Here is a 22,618-nt window from a genome sequence, read left to right as displayed (position 1 = left end):
ACCTACTGACGCATTGTTTCGCGGGGGTAACCGTCGCGGGCGGGACTCGTTTTAAAAAGAAAAAGAAGTTTTGAACCAATATTCATATACTGAGTAAAACACAGTGTAGGGATTTTTGTCCGTGGGTTGTGTACGGGGTACATTTAGTTAAAATAAAACAGTCATCAGTAATTAATAATGGTTTATTAAATTTGATTTTCATGAAAGGATTTTCGTGACAAGCCTCAGTTTGCATACATGTATTGAACGTAGCAATAATGATTTCTTTAAACTCCTTTCTTACAATTATGGCAAAAACTCAACAAAAACAAATGTTTTACAGTAACAAATACTACAGCGTAGAGTACTTAGTATCTTATGACTCGTCCCTAACCTAACGACAAAAGCCAAACAACACGCTATTAGTATTTAGAGGGTATATTGTAACCAGCAAAAAGTAAAACATATACACCTAGTTGTGATGTGCTATTGACCACCTAAGTTCATAGCTGGTTCATTATAAAGAGACTTATGGCGTATTTTAAAGTCCCAGTTGTTAGTTTTTGCTGGCTACAACACAGTACACAAGTAACGAAAGTGCAAGCTGACATGTACCTCAACACTCTATGTATCCTCTCGCTAAAATCAAACAGTACATTTTTGTTGACCACGTCTATTATTACATTAAGGTCACATTAATACACAATACAAGATAAAACGTTTACTATTTAGTGTACATTTGTAACAGACATGTAACATCTCGTGATGTCGTGCAATTCTACTCTGTCCTTTATGTTAAGCAACGCCTACCACATATAATTTCTATTCTGCATTGTCCTCACCACATAAGTACCTATAAATTATATAACGTCATAACAATATTTACAAAGCCTAACATACTATCTTACAAGTAAATGCAATTTACATTTCAATAAATTAATAATGTGTTTACAATATCATACAAGCGTTAGATTTATATATGATATGGCTTTATTATTTATAAAATAGACTGCGTATAAAATCAATCCCTGGCAGTCATTTTATCACAACTACGAACCGTTTGCTAGTACAGACTTTGAAATGTTATTATTGGTACAGCGGGATTAATTAACACCTTACAGTAAACAGTTTCTATTGATATCGTTATATAAATAAACTAATAAATCAGTGCTTTTCTAAACATCGAAAATAATTTTACATTTACTTAGGCTGACAATTACATACATACAATTAAATAATTCCATACAATCCATACTTGTTATAATATTAAAGACATTTTTGATTAAACTTTTGTCGACGATAAAGCCCTCTCTGAATGTGTAGTAGTTTAGAATTGAGCAAATAAATTAGCTCATATTAATTATAAGAATAATATATTTGACTAGTTCTGTATCTCTTACGCTATACTTACAAACTATATTCCCTAGAAACTGGCGATTTGCAGTCTTAATAATATAACTATTGTGTTCATTATCCAATACACGGTAGGCGGGAAAATGAAAGTGATTTTGCAACCAGAGATTTATAAAATAAATGCATTTTTTACGTTTAACTTGCGTACATTAGCTAAGCTCTAAGTTAAGACATAAGTGAGGTAGCGTTTTTACCTTCTAGTGGAAAAATATATACAGATCTAGAACGAATGCAACATTATATTTTATTTGGTATGGGAATATTACAATAGCGTATCCTAAGGTTCGCGAATTGTAGGCAAGGATATACGGCCTTCAGTGTACAGCAATTAGCCCGTTACCACAAGGAGATATAATATCAATATACAGACAAACCTCGCGTGAGTAATAGTATTTATAATTTATTATATTCATTGACATATTATGAGTATTAACTACATGCACACAATTATCATTATTAGGTACTTTAAATATGTGCAGCTTTGTAGATGACTAGAGTAAATACGTTTAACGATAATATTATGTATAAAACAGTTACATTTGTATATTTCGATTTCGATCACTGCAAGGATCCACTTTTGGACACATATTGTATCGAGGGTAATACATTGACGTCAACAACTTTATTCGTAAGCTTCGCTCAGGTGCTCTAACAAGAATTTCAATTGTGTTTTCATGAAATTGTTTTTGTGAGCGATTGAGTCGCAGAGCATCTGTGTGGGTGCGACTGCGTTCCCGTTGCTTACGTTCTCGTAAATATGCGCGTCGTTCGAGCACGCGTTGTTGTTGTTGTGTGTGTCAATGGTACTATCCTCGAGCCCGGCTGCCCCGGACGTATCAGTGGGGGCATTGTATACGTCGATTGGAGGAGCTTTGATGATATGCTGATATTTAAACGTAGACAATATCTGCCGGATCTTTGCAATGATCTGCTCTACTCAGGCGTTTGATTCCTGCAAATTTTAAAATACAAAAGTCAGTATTCTGCAGCAAAATCTATAGGGCATAAGATTGTCTAAATATTACCGTGAAGTTAGATGCTACTGTCTATGCTAGTGGTAAGAGTCAGCTGCTTTCTAGCATACTACTTTGATGAGAATAAATAATGATTTGAGAGAGGTGACAAGTGGAATGTTGTGTCTAGGCGATCACCCGAAATATCGAATTTGCTGCAGGGTGTAAGTTGCGAAGTAATGAATAGGTACTTAAAATGAATCTTAACAGTTATAATATATAATAGTGTTATAATACTGCACGGCATTCATATGTATAGTCATATAAAATGTAAGTACTCATATAAAATATTATCCTAAATTTCATTTTAAATGCATCAAAATTGAGGCTCTATCGTTCATAAGAAGGTACATCGAACATCGAGACGATACAACATGATAGGACCGCGTCGTGCCGGTGACGGAGCGGTATCGATGCAAGCACACAGCAACACTACACTAGAAGCATGTGGGACGGTGTGGAGGCTGTTTATACCTTGAGGTTGTGGAAATAATGCATGATCTGATCGTAGTCCATGTGCAGGTCGTCCAGGCCGAGCGAGTCCGCCGTGGCGTCGCGGACCGCGGCCTCCTCGCCGCGCGAGAACATCGGGTTGCCCACTATCGTGGCGCGCTTCACCTCTGGGGAGTTGCCCCCTAAAACATTCACCATTCCGTTACATAAATATCTTCAACACAAGATCACGTGTTTTGGAGGTTTCAGGATTTATGAAAACCTTACATCCTTAACTGCAATTTAAATAATTCTGTGTTTTACGGTAACTGTTCGACTCACCTTTGTTCCTGTTGGCGTATTCTACGAAATCTTTTGATTCTTTGGCTCTATTCTTGTGCCTCATTTGTACTTCTGGTAGGCCTTTAAAAAAGAAAACAAAAAATTAACTCTGTTCGAATTATGCTCGTCAAGAATTATAATATAGACGATATTAAAGGGGAAACTGACCGATTCCAGAGTCGTGCATGTAGTCAGGGCTTTCGGGTTTAGCGAATGTCCGTCGTGAGTCGTCGGTGCCTCTGTTGAGGCCGACGATCTCCCTGTAGTCCTTGTTCTCCATAACGAGAGGGGCGTCGTTGTCGAATTCAAATAGTCGTGTGCAATCTCCTTCGTCAGTCAGTTTTTCCACTGGATTATCTTCAAGTTCGTTTTTGTTCGGGGCCGGGTTCGAATCGCGTTTGTAGTCTTTCATGTCTCGGTTCAATAGGTAGGGGGCGTCCAGTTTGTTTAAATCAATAATTCTGGAAAGGAAAAAAAATTAACATTAAAAGATTATTCCTCTTGCAATAAGTAAATAATTTCGTTTTATTGGTAATATTTTTACCGGTCTGAGCGGCGGCCATTTTCTGGAGATCGTCGGGACTCGTAGTCACGGTCATGCTTCTTCTGATGATTCCGGGAATGATTTCGTCGTGTTGGTGGCATGACTGTCTCGGGCAAAATCTGAAAATTGCATTGCATTTTTTAATGCTTGACAACAAAATTATATTAAGGATTTAGTGATACTTTTAAACCACGTCAGTTCTAGTAAAAAAACAAGCAACTGCAAGTGTAGAACAAAACGACGTCTCCTTCAACTTCAAGGAAATGTAACGCGTTTATCTGGGGCATCATTGCACCCGAATGGATTAAGCGATTTAAATTCAGTTTTAAAGGTGATTTATGTGCGAGAGTTTTACGACTTGATTCTGGTGAAGTTTCATTGTAGGGGATTTTTTTTAATTTTATATTCAATATAAAAGGAATGTGGAAGGATTTGGGGGAGGCCTTTGCCCAGCAGTGGGACACAGTAGGCTAGAGAAAAAAAAATCAATATATCTATCTTTATGACTATAATAGTATGTTTCCTTACTTTGGCTGGGTTCCTTGGTGGCACTGGCACTTGTGGTTGTGGGGTTGACGAGTTCCTGTGGGGAGGCACGGGGGGCCGGTAGTCGTCAGGATTGTTAGCGTCCATCCTGTAGACCAAATGTAGTAAATTATACCCTAATTATTTCATAATGCACAGAGAAACTACAAAGCAGAGCAGAGGACAGGACAAACATGCAAAAAGTACAGTAAAAATGGACATTGTTGTGTAACAAACTGAACATTCATAGATAAGGAAATATTTTTAGTCCGGATTTAAAGTTTCGACACGAAAAAAAAAAAGAAAACCATGGCATATACCATTTGTGGTGTAACCTTACTAAATAAATGATTTTTAAATTTTGGGTTAATATAAATTATGAATGAAGTAAAAGATAGAGCTGATGAAAAAACAGAAAGAAAAAACGAGGACAATCACAAGGACATCACAAAGCTTAAAAAACTTGCAAAACTTACTGCCAGTGTCCATCTCCCGAGTGATGCCTCGCATGCCGCGCCGGCTTCTTGCAGTATGTCGTCGTATCAATAACCTTCTCTCTCTTATCATTCTGAGACGGCAGTTCAATAGAGTTCGGGTTATCGAAACTCGTCACCATAACATTCCCATTCTCATGTATAGCGTCCTCAGGGTCCACGTAGTTGTAGTTCAGTGGGTTCGAGGTAATCCTCATTTCGGTGTTGTTGTCGGTCTGCTGTGCTGAGTTTCGGTTCGCTGGATGCCTGTTGCCGTTCCTCTCGATTGTCGCCCGGCCTGGAACGTTAAAAGCTTCATTTTTGACTCAATAATTAAGTGGTTCAACGATTACGATGACTATATAATGATGATGACTTTTATACGGAATTATGTGAGAAGTTTCTGTCTATTTTTAATGATTTCCACACGTAGTATAGAAATTAGATACATTTATGTCACATACACAAAGAACACCCACACAAAGATAAAACAGTACCTTAGTAGACAGCGCAAAATCCCAAGCGGAAATCGAAACCGCAGCAAGTAGCGTAATCGTTGGCGTGGCGACCCTAATAATAAATGGATGATTTCATAACACAAAATATCGTAGTCTTACCAAGCCAGACCCAGTCGTGGGCGTTAGTGGTGGAGTCCCTAGAGGCCTTGTCCTGAGCGCGGGCTAGGCCTCTCGTCGCACCGGTCAATCCCGCTGGGCGGCCAGCTTCCGCACTGCTCGGGGCCCTCAGGCCAATGCCACTTAAAGGCTTCACCCGAGACGCGTACACCACGCACGATACCACGAACACCTAAAACAGTTGCCATGTTATTTTGAACCTCAAGCTCTACTACTGAACGAAGAGATTAGTTGAAGAATAGTGACTTACCACGATAGCGAAGCAGAATGCACCAAGTACGACGTAGATACCTGAAAATAAAAGCGAATAGTGTAAGGATAATCTCAAATGGTTGGGTGGACTAGCAGCAGTTAAAGTCAATTGGAAAAATATATTAAAATGCTATTTAATTATTCTACGACATGCTATTTTTAAAGAATAAAATTGATGTTTTTCGTAAACAGTACAGTACATTGCAGCACTAACCGATAACGACAGAAGTTTGTGCAGTTTGGTGTTGCGAGTGTGGTGCGGGGTTGTTGCGGTAGATGGAGTTGTACTGCTGCGCTTGCGCAATAGTTGGCTCGTGGTTGTTCTCGTCCTTGAACGATGGATAACCTGTAAAGTTATATCAATTGTGTCAGTTTCGTCTTGAAGCTTTTAGAAGTCACGGAGGGATTTAGCCGTATGACCCAAGTTGCTTAGACAAGTGAGGACTATATGTTAGCTACCTTTAATAATATCTCCAAGTTCAGCCATCCCACTTCTCATTCCACCCCTCGCCATAATATCATCGTTTTGCGGCGTATCCGGTCTTTGAGGAGCATCACCCCCACTGAAGTCCACATCAACACCAGCAGCGGCAGTAGCTATAGCCCCGGGAATGTTCTTGATGTTAGCTGGTGTCTTCGCATCGCCTTTGCCAGGTAATGCAACTCGACGGAGAGGACCGGTGCGGCATTGTTCCGGCGTTAGTATTGTTACTCGGAGCAGTTCGCCGCTACCTGCAATTAAAAGGTTGTAATTGTATTAGAATAAAAAAATGTTTTAAACAGTTTGTGTTGGTCTAATGATAAGTAGTTTAGTGGATTGTTCATGTCTATGTAAGGGTTGTCTACTCAGCTAGTTTTGGTGATTTAATCGTTTACAATTCAGATCTATCAAGAACCTTTTTATTTTTGTGATTCGATGGAAGTCCCCAAAAATCAAAAAACTTCCTTCGACTTCGGAGCTTCCCAAAACTTCCTATCGATACCTTTTTATTGATCACTCCATCAACAATAAAAAGATAGCTTTACCTTCTCCAACGGCGATGACGCGAGGATGCCTGGACGCATGCATGGGAGCAGAAGCCACGACTTCAGGGTCGAGGCTCTCCACCACCAGGGAGTAGTCTGCTACAGCCACGTCGCGTAAGGCGGTGTGACTGCCGTCTGAGAAGTCTAGGTCTATGTCCAGTAAGCCCTCCTGAAAATATAGAAAGGAAAGTTACTATTCTGCCAAATATGAATAAACACCGTTGAATAAGATTCTTATTATACTGAATACAGGGAAAGTGTTTGGGCAATCTATTTACTACTGCAGAAAAGATTAAAAATAAAACAAATTAAGTTACCGACCTGGTACTGCGCTGTTAGACGCCTCGTAACCGTAGTTTCTGATACGTATCCATTCTCAATGGCGGTGTCCGGAGATATATTTAGCTGAAGTCCCGAAATCACACGGACCAGCAGTCGTGATATCGAAACTTTGTCATTTCCAACGCGAACTTCACGCAGACCAATTACGCGTCCTGTAAAAAACACGGAAATGCTTATTCACATTAAATAAAATAATTATGCAAGTACTGCTATTTTCGAGAATTAGGCTAAGTTCAACTTTAGTCGAGTAACATCGATTGAGAAGTGATTAAAAAATCAAATCTTTACATCTTTGTCCATCCTGCTCAATGCCCACCTTTTAACCTAAGTTGAAACTTATTTGTTACAGCTAAGCAACGAATCAAATATCAGAATAAAATCGACTAAAAATCAAATTCCTAAACAAGAGTTGAAATACCTGTAACTTAGCATAATAATTACCTGTAATAGGAGATAGGACTTGCACCTCAGTGCGTCCCGTACTGCGTCCTTGGAGCACGCGCCCGCGCAGCGTCGCAATGCGTGGATCGGACACGCGAGTGAGCACCAGCTCGGTCACCTTCAGCCAAGTGCGGCGAGACACGAAGTACGATACGCGACCCGAGTCATGGTCCTTAGCGAGAAATCGCGCGTACACCTACACAGAACCAAAAGATAAGTAGAACCGTTGAAGGATACATCGGCCACCGGTGACCGATGAATGCTCATTACTCATTTATTTATTGCGTTACATAATGTAAATGATGTTCTTAAAAATATAATGATATAGAACCATTATGGACCCTGTCGGTCACAATAGAAGTGTGTTGCTATGCTTGCTCAATATTAACCTTGTTAAAGAATTTATTGATTGTATTTTTTATGAGTTATAAAGTAAATTTTAACAAGACTTGCAAAGTAAGTTTTTGTAAGTTGAAGTAAAGAATTTCTAAATTAACGTTAAACGATTTTAATGAATTCATGTTGTTGTATGCCAAAACGCGAACTGGCAAGTAGAGTTAGAAAATGTTCGAATCTTAAAGTTTACGGTTTCTATGAACCGTACTTAAAACAAAATCCCCATACTTGATATCATACTCAAACGTAACTACTTGTCGGTTTCTTTTACCTCTTACTTAATATATTTAGGTTACTAGCTCGAGCTAATTAAAAAAAAACGGTTTCTTATTCCATAAAACATGACGATAAATAGCACCATAAAAGTGACCACCCTTTTAACTGCGATATCGACCAAACTGTCCCAAATCTACTTTAATAACGGGCGATTTAGGTACTGGAATTACCCAAACTCTTTAAAAACGGGGAATAAATAATGCACCCTTACCTCAACGTTACTTTGTTGGTATCTGAGCCTGCACGATCGCTGCTCGGACAAGGAGTTAGTGTTGTCGGGCCTGGCGCCGCCCCAACCCCTGGCAGACAGCGAGCGCTTGGCCCTATCCTTCGTGTTCGCGTCATCGGGGACTTTCCAACCTTTTAAAATAATTGAAAATTAATTAAAGTACCTTCGAATGTTCTACCTATAATTGTTGTACGTATTGTATTACTGATTCGGCAAATTTTTCGTCGGTCAATATGTTTCGACATTCTGTTATAAGTCGAACGTCGTTTGTTTTAAGATACAAGCAGATGAGTTGCACAGAGATAGAGCAGCTGCATATTACATAAGGCCCAGAGAACACAAAAACAAATAAAAGTTACGATCTATCCTACTTAATAAATGATTTAAGTTTAATAGAAAACTTCTTTTTCGGTACGTTACTTGACTTGTCAACTCAATACATTAAGTGATTCGATCTGTGTTAGCGCTTGGGAAAATTTAATTAGCCTACGAGCTTTGTAGAAAGACGAGATAAAACTGTTCCTAAACTATGAAATAAATTAAAACGTTTAAGCACAGGTATTGGAAATGGAAGTGACATCCCAGAAGCATCCTTCCCATTTTCTAATTCACTTCGTTCGGGCAAAAAGGTTCTGTAAAAGCTACTTCTCATGTTTACTTAGATGCGGTACAATGTTGGGGATCTGTGGCTGACCCTCACGAAGGCAACGCTTTTTCAAAAAGAACCATGTTAATATTATTACTCTGATCTCTTTCAACATAACTGCCAACATATATTTTGCTGGCAAAGTTCATTGAAACGACAACCTAGTTTTCTTCCCGACTTTATTATCTCTAGTATTCTCTGCAGTAACATTGAATTTTTTATATTTTATATAACCGAGATTTTATTTTCGACCAGTCAGTTCCAACTTCTTTATCCAGATAAATTCCAACCTTTAGACATAAAATTATGTCAGGGTAAGTCCTTAAATTTATATTCGTCTTAACATTTACTCAGCAGCTAAGCGGATTTAGCGAAATAGTTTTGACCTAGTTTTCATGAAAAAATAAAATTTCATGAGAGATTCTTACATAAAACGATTTTTTTGTAAAAACTTTAATAACAATTCTTAAACATTGTTGTTAAATGTTGAGGAAGAAACTTGTCGAACTAAAATTTGGGCTTATGATTCTTTAAATTTCTAAGATATTAAAGTTATCTCTAATATTAAAAAATACTTTCAATTTAAAATTTTGGAATCCAAGGAATTTTAGAAATTCTTTTCCACTAAGTTTGCGCGGCGTAGGTATTGGACGCCTTTTGAAGCGAAACGCGCTGTCTCGCTTCTTGTTTTTCTTCATAACACATAAGTATAATAAATAAACTGGTCGATCATGTTCATTGAAACGAGTCATCACTTAGTCAAGCTAGCTTGTAGTGTGAATAAATCGATTAGATGATATTTACCTTTGATCTGTGACAAACGATTGTCATCGACGTCGATCTCCAAGGGGTATTCAGGCATCCAGACGGTGAAGCGAGCCAGGCCGGTGTAGGTCCCGTACTTAACGATCACTGAAGCGTTCGAGGAACCACGGATCTCTGACCCGTCGACGTATACCGAGCTGCATGATGATGATACCTAAGGCAGCGCATTTCAGATATTTCAACTTAAGGATATAAATCATAAAGTTCAATTTCAATTGGGAATTAGGTTAGCATAGTATCGATCTGCTGGCATGCGAACTCCATAGTACAAAATAATCGATTTTTTACCTTAAGCACGCTCTCGTCTTCAGAGTGACAGGAGCTCTGCAGTGTGACGTCAGCGACCTGTCCCGCTTGCGACACAATCAGCACCTTCATCGCTTGGGACACTTGACGGCCTGTCAGTACTGCCGTATTTAGTACTTCCCAGTTCTATACAAAAAGAGAATTGATATTGAGTATATTTGTAAGCAGTTATAGTTTTCGCTCTCTCTCTACAGTTTGATTTCTTCATGTATGTACCTATAAATAGGTACCTATGTAGACTATGTAGACGTAACCTTGTGACTTATGGATTGGAGCGTTATACAAACTATTTCAGTCCCAACCTCTTTCAAAGTACCTATTAGCAAATAAATAATGTCTGCAATAAATTAGCGTAACCTAGACTGGCACAGCGAATTAGTATCAAAGCAATTAGTTCACAGTGCTCCATTAATGTAATCCCGAAGCATTTAAATTACATCTTTTATCCGCAACACAAATACTTTTAAACTAGTTTAATTCAAAAGCCAGCTGTCTATATCTACAATAGTGTTCGCATTTAAAACACTCAATCACTCATGTCGTAATTTAATTGCTTTAATCATCTCGTTGGGAGGCAGACAAGGAGCGAGCGTTCATCCGTCAGTAAGCAGATATGAAGAGGCCCACTTCGGAGCTCGGGGCTTGAGCCCCGGGGCCCGAGCTAATAGCTCCACGCTAATATTGAGATAAACTAATTGCTTTATAAATATTATTCTGGAAGTTCATTTAAAGGCACCGCCGGGACCGCACACGTTGATGCCGTATGAAAATTAAATGGCCATCCAAAAGTGTTTGCCTCTCAACCCAGTACCCTGATTTATTAAAAGGTTTAAATTAAATTAGGAAACTATGGAGTCATTTCTCATAAGTGGCGTGCGTTGTTTTGAGTTGGAGTATTTAATGTATTCCAACAATATAGTATTCGTTGTTATATTGCATATAGACAATACTTTTTTACTGAATTATATTTGTTTTCGAATATGTTGCATATAAAGACTACCTTATGCATAACCAGGTAAATAAAGGAACATTTTAAAAAGTTATTGAGAAACTAAGTTGCCTAAAAATGCATTATTTATCAACGCAGAAAAATATACAAGCAAGATCAATTTCAAACAAAACTGCAATGACACAATACGCGCATTATAATACTCATCATGTAATTATTAGTCAAATATTCACGGAGGCGATGAAGCTTGACGTTAGCAGCCGCAGTGGGCGGCACCAGCCCACCATAGCCTCCATTAGCTCACGATAAAGCTCCCATTACACCACTTCATTCATACTAAGAGTCTACCATTAAAAGTTAATCTTGGTGATTTGTTACAATCACGCTCATAACTGAGAGATGCCTAATATTAAAAACAGTAAAATAACCAGTTTATTCTGGTGGTTTCAAATTACAAATATTAAGGCTGACTTGAAGTAATTTAATAACAAATTATTCCCAAACCCAAAAGTAGTCCACTTCATTAATCGTACTCAACATTTTCCTTTAGTTCTGCTTAAAAACAACGTCGTTCACAACGAGTCACTCTCATAAAAACCTTTGGAACCCAATAAAGATATCGTTATAGTAATTAAAGGGGCTCCCTTAGTTCCATTAATTACTAAGAAAATACCTTTCGGGTAATTTATCGCTACAATCGATGTCTCAATAAATTGTTGATTTCGAGCACCTGCTTCGGTAATAGTCGAATAATCGAGTGGGTGTCCGTGATTGTAATCACTATTCGCATTTATCCCACAGATACATATTAAAACTAGAACATCATAACAATTTTGAAGGTGTTTCATTAATCACCCGCTAACAGTAAATTGGTACGCACGTTCATAAAAGAACATATATCTTACGAATTATGCTTTCACTGAAAGTACCTTAAAATTTTAATCAAGAGCAAGACGAGAATATCTCTATAAACGTGTTAAACAAGCTATAAATTCCGTTCGGATAATTACATTATGTTATAAATGTAGGTAGGGTATAAATTTTAGAATTACCTTGGAGATAGGTAATACGGCTTGAATGTCGTCCTTTTCGATGTCCAGTCTTGTGCTAACTCTGTGTTCGTGAGGCGGTTCTTCTGTTGTCGACGTAGTAGTAGGTGCAGAAGACACTTTGGCAGACCAGCTGATGCGGGCAGTTCCTCGTCCCGACTCGCCTTCAGAACCCTCACCATCGCCTTCGCCCTCAGCTCCCACTTCAACCAGCCAAGTGAGGATCTCCTCCCAACCAGGCTCGCCAACACCACTGCTCTCCTCCGAATCCCTATACCATAAAACCTTGTTACAATATTCACTTCATAAACGGACTAATACTATAATATTAAGCTTTTATTAGCGTAAAGGTTGTTTATTGAGGTCGAACATCTGAAGGTGAGTGTAAAGCGAGCCGTAATAAATCAATAGCCCTATTATGTAGACTTTTCTCTGAAAGTTCATGTTCTCACATTGGGCGTTGTCACTTTACTTTTAGCAAAGGAAACACGGAATTATCTAAACAATAAAAAGTTAGCAGTGACATCGAGTTTCATTAAGCGGAAAAGCGCCGACAAAATTTATGGCCTTGCAAAATGCAAAGTAGTCGTGGGCGAAATTGTGAACAAATCCCACCGAAGAAATGAGAAATGGAAACATTCTGTTATAAAATGCGTACAATAAGAATATGTTTTCATTTACGTACAGAACTCGTTTAGGGAAATATGTATCTACATAAATACGGAATACACATGACGTGAATATTCATGTTATGCATTTATAAAGAGCGAGATTCATCTAAAACGAAAACTAAAAAAATAAATAATAACTCTAGTATTTAAAATCCACGATCTATTAAACTTCTTAAAGATATCGTAAATCCTTCTAAGATCTTGAGAAATAGGAATGGAATTTTATAAAATCTCCTTTGCCCAGCTGACTGGCTGGAAGGCACCCACTTTATCCGCGGACACTCCGATTGCAATAGCATTTTATCGTTTAAGTGAGAGAACGTTGAATTGCAGATGCCATTTTATTGAATTTATTTTAGAAATGAATGTCCCTCTGTCATATTTTCTACCTCTATTCTTTTGTAGAGCTGAATAGCTCTTGTTTCACGATCTTAATGTTTAATTTAACAATTACTTTTCATCCGGTACTTTAACAGGAAATACTAGTTAGTATTAATCTTGGCGGTCCGGAAGCTTTTACAAAAGGCAATTTCTTTGTAATATAAGGAGATTGAGAATAAACGAAGCTGTCTTGGAGAAGTATTTAACTGTAAACTTATTCGAATCGAACTTGAGGTTATGAGGACTAGCTAAGCGTGATGTACATACGTGTCAGGTGTTTCGTCGTCCCGTAGCGGTTGTTCGAGCCTCGTGGCTGTGACGGTGGCGGCTCGTGGTTTCACTTCGGCTGTCACAGCCCACCTGGAGTTGGCAGCAGTTACGCTGACAAGCCTCAAGCCAGACTTCACCTTCATTCTGTGGGACAAAATAACTATGACGGCACCGAACAACTAACCTTCCGCAATTACGAAAGGAATCGCAAATTTAATAATATGAGTGATCACAATTTGAATATATAATTGCTCATGTAATCTTCGTATTTTACTACGAATATTATAGCAGTCTACTGACGCAATCCAGATAGAACCAGCTCGTAGATCTAACAGCAAACATGTATTAAACTCTAAGGCTTCCCACCATTCAGTGAAGTTTATTTATACCCGAGCTTGGGCCCGCTTCGAACTTGTTACGTATTTCACTCATTCATTATTACAAAAGTTGAATCTTATACATAAACTAGCTTGACAATGCCATGACTAAGGAAGGATCGGAATCACGTAAAGCCGGAGTTAGCTAACTGTCGCACGTTATTGTTGGAATAGTAAAATTTATTTTAATAGCTTAACCGAAGGCGACATAAATTTCCATTTAGTTGGTTGCAGTCGAGTATTCCCGTATGGCCGGGTAGCTCGTAACTCAAACGGAGAAACAGATTCACGTATCCGCGATGAAGTTATGGAGCAGGTGCTGGAGATACTGTATGATAAGATTGTTAGTATCCAATACAACTACATTGTATAATTTTATAATAACATTACATTACAGACTCTTTTGAAATTTTGCCTCGAGAAACCTCTTTGGATAGGTTTTGACGTAAAACTAGAATAGGCGACGGGCTTGCTACCAAGTTCTCTTGAGTTTAGTACAACAACAAAAACACACATACATAGACAGTTTAGTCACGATTTTAACTTTCATGTTGAAACGATGGGATGATCGGATTTTGGATGTGTGATTTTCCTTTAAGTTATTCACATTATCAACTTACATCAAAACTAAACCTATACCTCTTAGATCTCTAATGCTAAACCGATTGAATACTGAATTTGTTTCAACACTCACTTTAACAAGGTGAACAATTAAAAATATCTTTGGGTAAAACAAAGTTGCATTACAAACTATAAATCTAAACTTTCAATTCGAAATTGCAGGTCGTAAATAAAATTAACTGGGATTTCGAATTCTGGCTGCAAATTGTATTGCCGCTTGTAGAAGAGATTGCAATATTCATGGGTTGCTTTAACGGCATTAGTTTTCACGTTCGTACTACGTAGATCATATATCAGTGTTACTATAATCCGTTTTCCAATATTTGGTTTGGAGAAGGAAAATTTTCACACAACGCCATCTATTCTCAAACTAGCAAAGATTCTATTGTAAGTACTAGACAACCAAATTTTAAATACAAAAATATTATAGATAAAGTTCACCCAGACACAAAATAATCGGTCATACAAACTTTTGTCTAGGGATCCAAGGTACGTCTACTAGTATAGAAGTCAGGGTCACTAGCATCTAGACCAACAGGCCAGTCAAAATGTTGTTATTGATTATTTTATTTGTTACGTAAGAATGACAGGGCCTTGTGAGAATAATTCTAGGAAAAGAAGACAAACAACCTTGTCTCCGAAGTCCGTATTAAGTTGAAGACTTCTTTATATTCTATTGTCGTTATCTAAACTTGCTCCATAACGTAACACTGTTCTTGCTACTGTTTATTACTGTTTTTCAAAGTTACAACCATTGAGAATATAAGTAGGTACTTGAGTATAATTGTAACAACACTGACAATTCGTAGAATTAAAGTTGTGGTTAATTTTCGTATAGTCTGATAAAGACCTTGATATAATCTTTTATATTGTAGTTTTGTGAATATCAGTAAAATACCGTAAGAAGACATTTTTCCTCTAAGGCAGATACATTCCTAGCTATATTTTATTTTCTTAGTCGTCTAGACGTAGGATTAATTCTGCCTTCAAAATAACCCCGTTTCCAATAATAAGATGTCGGGAAAAGATAGGCGTGTAAAGAGGACTCGTTACTCGAGTTAAAAACTAGAATTACAATCAAACTTTTAATTGGCCCATTGACGCCGGAAATTCTCAATTAAGCTTTGTTCAACCACCGGTTTTCGACTTTCAACAGCAAATTCGTACACGTTTTGTTGGCACCTTATCCATGCTCAAACCACGGCCGTACACTCCAAAATAACCAAAAGTTAATCGAACAATAAATTGTCTGTATTTACTCTGCCACGTCATATCACATTTCTAAATGACAAAAGTAACATCGATGTCAAAATGGAATTAATTATTTCAAGTTCGGTACGTCCCACGCAAAATAGAAGATCTTGGTTGACAAGCAATAAACCAGTCTAGTTGGACGGAATACCAATAAATATTAGTCAGGCTGACATAACACAGAGATGTGTAAGTTACTTCGTCGTAAACGTGAAAGCACTCATTCGTTGACAGATTTTCTACTGTTGTAAGTTTACAAACCGCTGTGTCAGAGTTTAAGAAAGTTTAATACTACTTGGGTGGTTGTTTACAACGACGACGTTGCGATTGTCTTCACTGAAACTTAGAGGAAAGTTTTGTTATTTCGTATCTACTTGAACATAAATAATGTAAACTCACCTTATAACAACGTGAGAGATAGAATGGCTGGTGTCGCGTCGCACTACGAAAGGTAAATGCAGACGAGAGTGAGGGTACAGTGGGGCTCGAGGTAAGAGTAGTGCGGCATCGCCAGCCCTAGCTTCCCTGTACCCAGCGCGAGCGCCAGCTAACGTCACAGAGCCTAACGGCCACGCTGGTTGCACGGATACTCGGCCACAAGCACCTTCTCCAGTCTCTCCACTGCCGGCTTCAGCCGCGCTGTAAGCTAGTCGCACGGTCCTTGGCGGTCGCTTGCCTTTTCCATCTGCCGGCCACCATGCAGCTGGTACCGTTAACTCAGCTAAGCAAGCCCCCTCCTCGCCTTCCGGGCCGCAAGTTGCAGTTAAAGTTCGTGAACCGTAACTTGCATGTAACGTTATGCACACTCGACGGGGTCGCGTCGCAGCGCGTCTGGCGCCACCTTCGCCACCGGTGTGAAAAAGCACACGTAATACAGGAGCATCTCGAGGAAGCTCACGGAAAACTAAATGTGCAGACACATCCAGGCGGTGTGAAGTCGCGTCTTGCAACTCTGTATAAGTCGCATTTCTCCTTGGTGGCTCTAGAGGATCGGGCACAGCGTATCGCGCTGGCACCGTCTGTTTTGTAGAGAAGGGTCCATATGTGGCCCTTACTGACGCTGGCGCTGAGCCTTGTAGTACGGTAAATCGGTCAAGTGATAACAAGGCCCCGGGGAGCGCCGTGCCCATGGGTTCTGGCGGTGGACCGGCGCCGCTCCATCTCGCCGTATGTTTTAGAAAAAATCCACTATCCTTATTTTCGAAATGCACTTCGACTCCGAGCACCGTCCCTGAAAAGAAGAAATCTATTTTTAAAATGTGGATAAAAAAACATTTGTCATCGATTTGGGAATGCGTAACATGTGTAAAATGTTAAATAAGTGTTTTATTTTTGGTATTTTGATGAGAGATAAAAGGGCGTTCGAGCACAACATTGGCGTCGAGCCAAATGCAATCGTATCCTGCAGCGAGACGTCATTTGCGAGAGCTTTATGTTTACAAACATCGATATTCTTACGTCGATTATAGTATTTACATAACGGTTTCTTAATCACGTTGTTTGTGTTTTAGTATGTCAAAGACCATTATACTAAACCAGGTCACCCAGGCATGGTTTATGTGCTTAATCTTACTGTAAGTTGTTCCATGCTTGGAAGATGGTTATGCGAGTGTAGGTACGTAAAATGTTATATAGCTGTAATAAGAGAGACATTTTATATGTAAGTGCGGAATATAAAGGAGATTAGGTATGAGGATGAGAGAGTGGTTCTTGTATCTGCGGGGATGGCTCACAGCGCTCGCGTCACGCAGGGAATCGCGCGGCATCACTCGTCCCGTTTATTGAGCCAGGATTTGTGTCACGTTCCTCTTACGGCCGCTCTTCACAGAATTCATTACGTCCTATTTATGATTCTCAGCGGTTGGCCCCTTACAAAATATTCTGTTACGTTTATAATTAAGTTATTCGGGGCAGATTGTGTTTTTAACGGTATGTTTTTCTTTGTGAAACAACGAAACAACAACAGAATATCGATAGCGTAAATCTAGAAGCAATTTATTTATGTAGGTTATATTTTGTGGGTTTGGCCACTTATTTTAACGGTTCGCTTCCGTTATGGAAAAACAATAATTAAAGATTAAATATCTTGGAGACTTAATTACAGGAATTACGTAAACAGAATTACTATTAAAAGCATGTCAACCGAAAGCGGTAGCTCAGCTGAGTGCAGTAACTGGCGTATTAATTAGTCGCTCTGAAATGTCCGATGCGAGGGAGTGATTGCTTCATTTGCAAGGAAACGACGGGTAATGCGGCAAATTATCCATATCCCCATACGAGTGAAGTTCTGATGAAAAGCATGACTATGTGCCACACTTAGGACAAAGAAAATCTACGGAATTTTCGTGTTCCGAATTCGATGTCAAAAGGTTACACACTCATGGACTGTATTAGAGTTCCGTTTTTTAGTTTCGTTTTGCGTTGAGTTGGTCTTTATTGGCTTCTACTCAAAGTGAGTGCTAATTACCCTATGTCGAGTACTAGGTACAAAACAGGCGTTTGTTATGCAAAGTCATATTGATTTTTGCCAGTCGTGTTATTGATCTGGGTACATAATGAATATTCAAAGGTTTTATTAAAAGCTGAAGACTTACGATCCATCACGTTTTTGCTCTCGGAATCTGTGATAAAGTTATTTTTATGTAAAACACGTAAATGTAGTTAGAATTTGTTGATTATGGCTCGTTAAAAGGCTTATCGTCGTAATAATGAGCAGTCACTGGAAAATATTGTTTGAGATATTGTCCTTCAAATTTATCTACGGCTTTTATCTTCAATCTCCTCGGTGTAAGAACAGACATGACGTAGAATTGTTAAAGCTAATAAGATTCAAGTGCTAACACATTTCAAGTAGGCATAACTGCATATATTATTCCTCAATCAGTCCAAACTGAACGTAATAATTATCTGAACGACTTTTCACGTAACAACTGCAATCAATTCCGTTAAAAATGTCGAAACTCTTTCATACATTTTAATTTCCTCTGAACATGGTTGCAACAAAAAGGGAAGTTTCGCGATTGATATCGCGTTTTTCGATCGCACCCTCGATTGCGGTCTAGTGTAGGCGGAGAGGGGGTTGGGGTGAAGGGGAGGGGCCGATGCCGGCTGTAATAGCTGCCACAGAACTAAATCCTTAGATATAGCCCAACCGTGCTCACTATACTCCTTGCTCTAGTCTTTATAACACTGACCTTCAATAACTTCCACTTAAATATACATATTCATGCTACATACATAATTTTCACGAAAATATAGCCCTCATTTTCTCTCTTATTGTTAGCCCCAGACCGTAAATGGAGATAGTAAAGAACCCGATTGCGAATAAAACCTTAATATATCTTTCTATCATTTCAATACCACTTTCATTCAGCTAAATGTTGCCCTGGATCTGATAAAGTCATCCAATAAAATAGTCTGGGCATTTTGGCTCGTTCTAGGTAACCTTTGGGGTCAAACTAATACGTTGTGACTTTATTCTTTGACCTAAGCGTCAGTTAGGTAAACTTATCTTTTTATATATTTTGGAGCTATGAGATAATTCGACTAAAGTTCGAGGGTACTTTAGATCCATTAGAGTAATTGAAAAAAAAAGATAGATTACATCGTTTTAAAAAGTTGAGCTCTGAAACAAATCAAAGCTAAATCATTTTGGGTTTTTCAAAATACCTTAGTGTCAACACAAAATTGTTTGTCGCTTTTGTTCTGAATAGCAAAAGTCCTATTAACTTTACCAAGCTGAAACTAAGCTTTGCCGGTTCTATTCATTATATGGCTACAATATGAAGTTACCTTCGCCGGATATAATAATTTAGCCGCTTCCCGCTCCTATTTTATTTATGTCGCGGTGCTGACAAATCTGCAATAGCTTCCTCTCAGCGAGCAAGCTCAGTCGCTATGTGCGGTTTACTGCTATCTGAGTACCTACTCATATTAATGATATTATACAACCTCCGAAAATTCGCTCATCCTGAAAATTAAACTCTATAGCCAGTGGGGCTCCGTCTACAAATCCATTATCCCGTACATTTTCGAAATTAACACAAGCCAGTATACTGAACCGCTGATACTCGTTACGATAAGCGTATGCTAGGTAAAGCCTCAATGGAAGGGTAATAAAGTCGACGCGGTAATGTGTCGGACTCCATTAACGGTAAATATTTATTCATTTGTCATGCCGTGTTGCCAATGGACAGCTCTTTGACATCGACGCAACCGCTGCTTTAACATAAACGCCACATAGCTCCCTATTTTGTACTAAATGATTTATTAAAAGCATAAGCTTGTCTCGTTAAAAAGTCAACTGGGCTTTAGGCTCGCATCCAACGCTAAGCCTTTGAGATAAAGGGTACTTGACGTCATAGGTTTTCGTGTTTCCGGAATATTTTAAGCTTACTTAGTTTGGGGCGCGCAGGCGGAATGTTACAAGAGCATTTTTAAAAGTAAATATTTCAACTAGTTTTTAGAACTCTGAAAATATTAACTAATTTCTACGATGCTGAAATCACTGATGTATTATAAAAAAAAACATGTTTTTCACTGTGTACACAGCTGATTAATTGTAACGCTAATAACGACATAAACATTAGCAAAAAAACTTTACGGTTGTTCTAATTTCTCAATTAAAAGGGTGCGAGGCATGATAAATGTAGGTAATAATCCTAATATTTGATTGTTACTGTAACTCAAATAAAAATCCTAAACAAACAGTCTAAAAGGTTCGTGTTAAAAATACTCGGTGAATTTTTAAATTAACTTTTGAACGTGATTTTAATGAAGACTTGGTTTTATGGTAATGTTTATAGTAAGCTAATGATACTGCCGTTTGATGAGGTTATGAAAGAAAACAGAATGTTAGGTCCGACAGCTGCACGTCATACTGTTTGCATTGTAAATATCTGGCAACTAGCTCTGGCATTGTTCGTAAACTATGGACTGGCAGGAATATGATAATCTGGGCTATTGTTGCGGTTGTGTGTTGGCTACAAATTGATATTATTATTGATAGCTATGTATACGAGAGATCCATCAACTATGATTACTAGTCTATTATATTAACTCGAGATGTTTTCATTCCTGAATCATGTCTTTTATCAAAGAAACATTCTCTTACTTTTAGAATGGAATTTTACAGTACAAATAATAGTGATTTAATTTCACTTACTCCTTTTAGAAATGCTACTGCATTTGTTTCAATAAAGCGATGAGGAGAATTGTCTGGTACCATATTATTTGAGTCGACACATGAAAATATGTTACCGTTTCTTTTAAAAGACTTTGTATAAAATGATAGTGCCCGTCATAATAGTGTAAGAGATTCTTATTTTCTCATTCGATGCTTCGATGAACAGAACAATAAGTAACGCCACTCCTTCAGCATATGAATTTATTTCGTTAGAAACAATGAGTTAGCATATTTATTTTTCAGCCCTCTTGTATCATAGTTACTACCCTGGCTATATGCAAATTGCAATAATTTTTCAAATTTCGATTTTATTCTTCTTTTTTCTGATCACAAAATGTTGGTATGTGCAAACATGTACTGTTTATTGACACTTAGATTGAATGTTGATTAGCACACGGCGGCTGTTTACCAACGAGTGTAGTACGATTTACATCTAGTATATGTTCAAATTTTGCAAGATTTTACTTTTGAGACCTAACATTTTTATTAATAATATTCGAAATTAGCCAGTGGCTAAAAAACAGTTTAAAAAAATCATTCACAAAAACAATCACTTCAGCAAACCTGAAGTTCAATTTCACAAGTTCAGCTGTCGTAATATTTTCAACTGCTTATCTGGAGTCCAAGTCGTAAAAGTGATCGGAACGAAATGGCGCAGTTAATGGACCCTGTCGATGGATTACCGCTGTGTCACCACAGAAATCTACGGCTTCGATACATTTTCGGAGACGAACGACCTGCCTTCCAAGGGAACACTTTCTACTGATTTACTTAGCTACACACTTGATTTTTCTCCGCATAAAAAATAAGGAAAATCCGCAAACATTATTTTTCTCACAACAAAAATAAGTTTATAAACAGCTGCCAATAATTTGGCTTGGCAGTGATAGAAGATACCTAACAAAACATTGCTTTTATTTCCTACATTAAAAATTACCCGGGTCCGAGAATATTTTGGTTAGATCTCATCATAAAATAAATATTTGCTAAGTAAAACCGAATCGAATAGCTTCTAAAATTTGTATAAAACGACAATAAACTCGAAAAAATTGAGGTAAAAGAAGGGAACGTAAAAAATAATGGCGTACCCTCAGCGGACGAACAAGGGTGGCTTGCTAAATAAATTGTTTGCCTTTTTCAATTTCACAGTGAATCCGCAGTACGTTTCACTGTTACAGCCTCTACGTGTATACATATGTATGGCGACGAGTTCGATACGTAGCTCGGGTGTATCAAATACAATCAACGTAACGACATGTTATGGCCCGAAAGACGCTGAGGTTTCGTGAAAATGTCAAACAGGTTTATTTACTTCTACAGGAGTTGTAGAATAAAGACGTGAAGGAGAGCAAGAGCATAAGAATTACAAATAATGAGGTGTCTTTTGTAATACAAGTCAGACAGACGCGCATTTAGAATACAGAAAATACGCAAGTAAAAGCAAGTACGAAAAACATTTCTGCTTTCGCATCGCACACCAGACTTAACAAGATAACACAAAGTGAAGATACACGCAAACTAGAACATGATCATTCTTCTGCTCCATTTCATAGAGGAAGTGAAGTAGATACATTGAAAACAAAGACATTTTATCCGCGTTCGATATGAGCAGGTATATTCCTATTTCGGTAACGGATGTATTCGAAACGAGCGTCATTACGTGCCATCAATAACTCGACTTCGGATTTGAAAGGCTTGCGACAACGTGGTTATTCACGAGTATGCGCCCTTATGTCTGAGGCCTTATGACAACAGACTTGTCACATCTA

The 22,618-nt window shown here is 38.2% G+C and overlaps 1 protein-coding gene across 1 annotated transcript in view; it reads right to left on the bottom strand.

Moving 5' to 3' along the window:
* Positions 1-166: 166 nt before the first annotated feature.
* The window catches only part of LOC113504653 (transmembrane protein 132B), a 76,794-nt gene continuing 54,342 nt past the window's right edge, over positions 167-22,618 (bottom strand). The window contains exons 2-20 of the mRNA XM_026887073.1: positions 16,064-16,895; positions 13,413-13,559; positions 12,097-12,364; positions 10,078-10,221; positions 9,769-9,943; positions 8,301-8,449; positions 7,418-7,613; positions 6,956-7,128; positions 6,635-6,803; positions 6,068-6,340; positions 5,823-5,954; positions 5,607-5,647; positions 5,339-5,528; positions 4,725-5,019; positions 4,252-4,357; positions 3,724-3,842; positions 3,348-3,640; positions 3,180-3,260; positions 167-3,040 (exon numbers count right to left, since the gene is read on the bottom strand). Coding sequence (XP_026742874.1) covers positions 2,874-3,040; positions 3,180-3,260; positions 3,348-3,640; positions 3,724-3,842; positions 4,252-4,357; positions 4,725-5,019; positions 5,339-5,528; positions 5,607-5,647; positions 5,823-5,954; positions 6,068-6,340; positions 6,635-6,803; positions 6,956-7,128; positions 7,418-7,613; positions 8,301-8,449; positions 9,769-9,943; positions 10,078-10,221; positions 12,097-12,364; positions 13,413-13,559; positions 16,064-16,895 — 3,950 coding nt within the window. The 3' untranslated portion in view covers positions 167-2,873. The remainder of the gene's footprint in view (positions 3,041-3,179; positions 3,261-3,347; positions 3,641-3,723; positions 3,843-4,251; positions 4,358-4,724; positions 5,020-5,338; positions 5,529-5,606; positions 5,648-5,822; positions 5,955-6,067; positions 6,341-6,634; positions 6,804-6,955; positions 7,129-7,417; positions 7,614-8,300; positions 8,450-9,768; positions 9,944-10,077; positions 10,222-12,096; positions 12,365-13,412; positions 13,560-16,063; positions 16,896-22,618) is intronic.

Source organism: Trichoplusia ni, chromosome 22 (assembly GCF_003590095.1).
Source record: "Trichoplusia ni isolate ovarian cell line Hi5 chromosome 22, tn1, whole genome shotgun sequence".
Taxonomy (NCBI): Eukaryota; Metazoa; Arthropoda; class Insecta; order Lepidoptera; family Noctuidae; genus Trichoplusia; species Trichoplusia ni.
Note: the sequence above shows the minus strand (reverse complement) of the source record. Positions and strands in the feature narration are given on the sequence as shown.